This window comes from Morone saxatilis, unplaced genomic scaffold (assembly GCF_004916995.1).
Source record: "Morone saxatilis isolate NCDOM2014 unplaced genomic scaffold, NCSU_SB_2.0 Contig11, whole genome shotgun sequence".
In the NCBI taxonomy this organism is placed as follows: Eukaryota; Metazoa; Chordata; class Actinopteri; family Moronidae; genus Morone; species Morone saxatilis.
Genome location: NW_023339663.1, coordinates 30,885,638 through 30,889,230, shown reverse-complemented (window position 1 = coordinate 30,889,230; position 3,593 = coordinate 30,885,638). Strand labels below are relative to the sequence as shown.

Sequence of the window (3,593 nt, the reverse complement as noted above, 5' to 3'; positions counted from 1 at the left end):
TGAAACAGTTAATGCTGGTTCTGATAGAAAGGTGATAGAACACACAGTGCATCACAGAATATCTAATGATATTTACATTTTTAAACACTGAAAACACTGAAAAAACAGCTAATGCAGTTGTGTCATGCAGTCTGTAATAAGCAGTTATCAGGTGACACATTAAATTGTATTCTTTATGACGATCCGTCCTTAGCTTTAATGAACAATATCCAACACAGTTGTGGGAAACCGATAATGAACTGTGTGTTTGCAGCATATGCTGTGTCTGTGTTTAATACGTTTCCTCTTTGGTCAGAGCTGCAGTACGCACTGAGTAAGCTCTTGTTAAAATGTAATTTGTGCTCCCTAAGGAGAATACTCATACTGCCTCAGTAATGACATCAAACTGGTCATGACAGCTGGATCACTGGACTACAAGTGGATACTATACCTTTACAGAGGAACAGCTCGTAATACAACACAACACTTGAGCTAGCAAGGCATCTATCAGTATCCATGGTGACAGCTGTTTCCTGTTAATGGTGGCTAGTACATCCCGCAGTTTATCTGTTTATTTTTACTCTTCCTTGATGCACAGAGCCTTCCACAGCTGTGAGTGTGGCTTCATATGAAGACATATTGTGTAGTGAGGGGGTTGGTTTGGGAAAGGGACTCTACTCCGGCTCAGAGCCTGAATCCAAATGTGCACCCTCTGGACTTGGTCTGAGCCCTGACGGACTTCTGTCGTATGTACCGTGATGTGTCTGTGCTGCTTAAAGTTCTGTGTATAACATTTACGAGGCTTTAATGGCAGAATTGGAATATAATATGTATAGGTATGTTTTCATTAGTGTATAATCACCTGAAAATAAAAATCTTTGTGTTTTTGTTAGCTCAGAATGAGCAATTTTTATCTACAGAGGGAACGGGTCCTCCTCTATAGAGTCTGCCATGTTGAACCACTGTTGGCCACCATAGTTTCTCCTCCATGCTTGGAGGGGGGGATTGAGGCCAGTTGGTTGCACCCTCACTGGACAAAAAGGACGCTTATCGTATCATATTGCATTGTATTATTATATATCGTGAATAAAATCTGTCAAAGATCCAGTCTACAATCTTTGGCATATTGTTCATATCTTTGACCAGTGTCTGCAATACCACTGCTAGATACCACTAAATCATACACACTGGTCCTTTAAAAACCCAATTGTTTTAACCCATTTCATTTTAATTTTTTCTGAAAGCAACTGACTATCAGTTTAGGTCCTCTTTCAGTTTGGGGCTTGTGCTAAGTAAGAATGGGTAAGGACTCATGGGAATGTTGGGATAGATGCATGACTATGCCCTTGACACATGCAGGGATTTTTCCGTACTATAATATAGAAAAAAAAGGAAGTAGAAACAAGATTATGGGCTTTAAATCATGCTTGGCCAGTACAATCTTATAAAAACACAAATGATGCTAAATTCATCTCTCTGTTCCTTTCCCAGGTTCTCCTCCCCTTGCTTGTGAGCACTGCCCGCAGCAGGAGCCCGCTATGATGAGGAGGAGTGACAACTACCTGCCAGTCCCTGGCAAAGAGAAGGGCATGGATGTGGACTTTGTCAACACCAAGGCCAGGAACGAGTCCATAGTAAGTCCATAATACCATTTCAGTGCTTCTGGGTTATGGCAGGTGGTATAGAGCAATGACTGAGGGAAGTGGCCGTTGATCAGTGAAATATTTCACCATGAGAAAAATTAAATGTGGTAGAAATAGTCCTGAAATATTGCATTTTCATTATGATGTATTGTAATATTTTCTTGGCTGTGCTTTATAACCTGTTTGGCTGTGTGTGTAGCTGAGAAAGGTCTTCAATTGATAAGTCTATACGAAACAAGTCAAAAGAAACTAATTTTAAGGGAGATGAAAGGATACAAATCTTTGTGATTAATAAAGCAGCCTCTACAAATACTTTCTGTTTGAGTACCTGTGTTGTAGCTGAGCTAGGGTCAGACCCAAATTAATTTGAAAAAACTGTGTAATTTCAAAATGGTAAAAACGTTTTGTTCTTTTCAAAGAAGAACTTACAGTTGAAAATGGTGTAATATTCTCGATATCCCCTCAAAAAGGCCCTTTTATTGCATACAGATATGCAATGATGATTGATGTTATCCAATGTTGAGTCTCTATTTGACAATGTTGACACAATATATGGTAGCTAGGGCCTGTCATAGTAGCATGCACTGGGGCCCACTGTAACTACCTTACACCACTGCATGAGTCAAAACGCAGTTCTGACAAAAAGTCTAATCCATCAATACATACGTAGTATGTTTATCTTACATGTATATACCATTGACTGTATGGTATATAGTATGTATGTAGCTTTTCATATGAGCAGTTTTACATCATATTAACATCCTGTGCGTAGAGCAGCAAGCTCCTATCATGAGAAATATATTCATCCCCCAGCTCAGACTGATAGTCCTATATGAAATAATCAGGATCCAAGGGAGACTGCTAAGATGAATTTTAATTTAAATCTATTGTCTATATGGGAAAAGTATTCATAAAAACCTTCTTGACACATAGTGTACACACAGTTAGTGTGCTGATACAACATTTACACACACAACAATTTATGTAACTCTGTACACAGCCATGTGGCCAATTAAAATCTAATGATTTCCTGAAGAAGACTACCATTGACAGCAATTGTATCTGTAAGTCCATCAGTGTTGTTCACTCTTGCTAAGAGCTTATTATGTCATCAGAAGTGATATAACGTCAGGAGCATATACAGGTGCTACCTATGTCACCCCTGCATTGCGATTATGTTTCACGTTTGGGCTCCACGGTTACCATGGTACCGTAAATAAGGGATTCCCAATATGCTCTGAGGCTAAGGTAGGCTATATTGTGCACAGTTTATTTCTACATGTAAGACTGTGACCACAGCGACCACTGGGGACTACTCCGAGTAATGTAGTGCACAAATAATTTCCGCTCTTATTAAGGGGCGGCAGTAGCTCAGTCCATAGGGACTTCGCTTGGGAACCAGAGGGTGGCCACTTCAGCAATGGACCACAGTATGGAGTGTAGCTGGGGAGGTGCCAGTTAACCTCCTGGTTACTGCTGAGGTGCCTTTGAGCATTGGGGCACCATTATGTGGCAGCCCATTACTCCTCCAGTTCTCCACATTTGCACATCCATAAGCCCTGTTTGTGTGTGTGTGTGTGTGTGTGTGTATGACTGTATGTCAGGCCTATGTGTAAAAGATCGAGTGAAAAAATGAATTTCCCCACTGGGGATTAATAAAGTAAATCATCTTATTGACCTTGTTAATCTATACAGCTGTTTTCAGTGAAAAAGCTGCAAAAAGCCACTGTACACTACCTGCTGAGCAGCAAACTACCAGGGGCAGGTCTAGAGGTCTGGCCTAAAAATTTGCCTGGCCACCCCAGCTGCCATCCCAATATGGAGTCAAATAATGTCAAACTGAACATAATGATTCATATTTATTTGAAAAAGAATGTGTTACAACAGAAATGAACACATATTTAATGATTTGTTATGGCCACATTGTGGACTGAGTGGTTTAAGTTCAATGAAAAAATACATGTATTTGGA

General features: G+C 40.1%; 1 protein-coding gene across 1 annotated transcript in view; it reads left to right on the top strand.

The window, feature by feature from the left end:
• The window catches only part of ano1a (anoctamin 1, calcium activated chloride channel a), a gene marked incomplete in the record, with an annotated part of 64,897 nt that overhangs the window by 4,238 nt on the left and 57,066 nt on the right, over positions 1-3,593 (top strand). Inside the window, 1 exon segment of the mRNA XM_035682233.1 lies at positions 1,471-1,613. Coding sequence (XP_035538126.1) covers positions 1,471-1,613 — 143 coding nt within the window.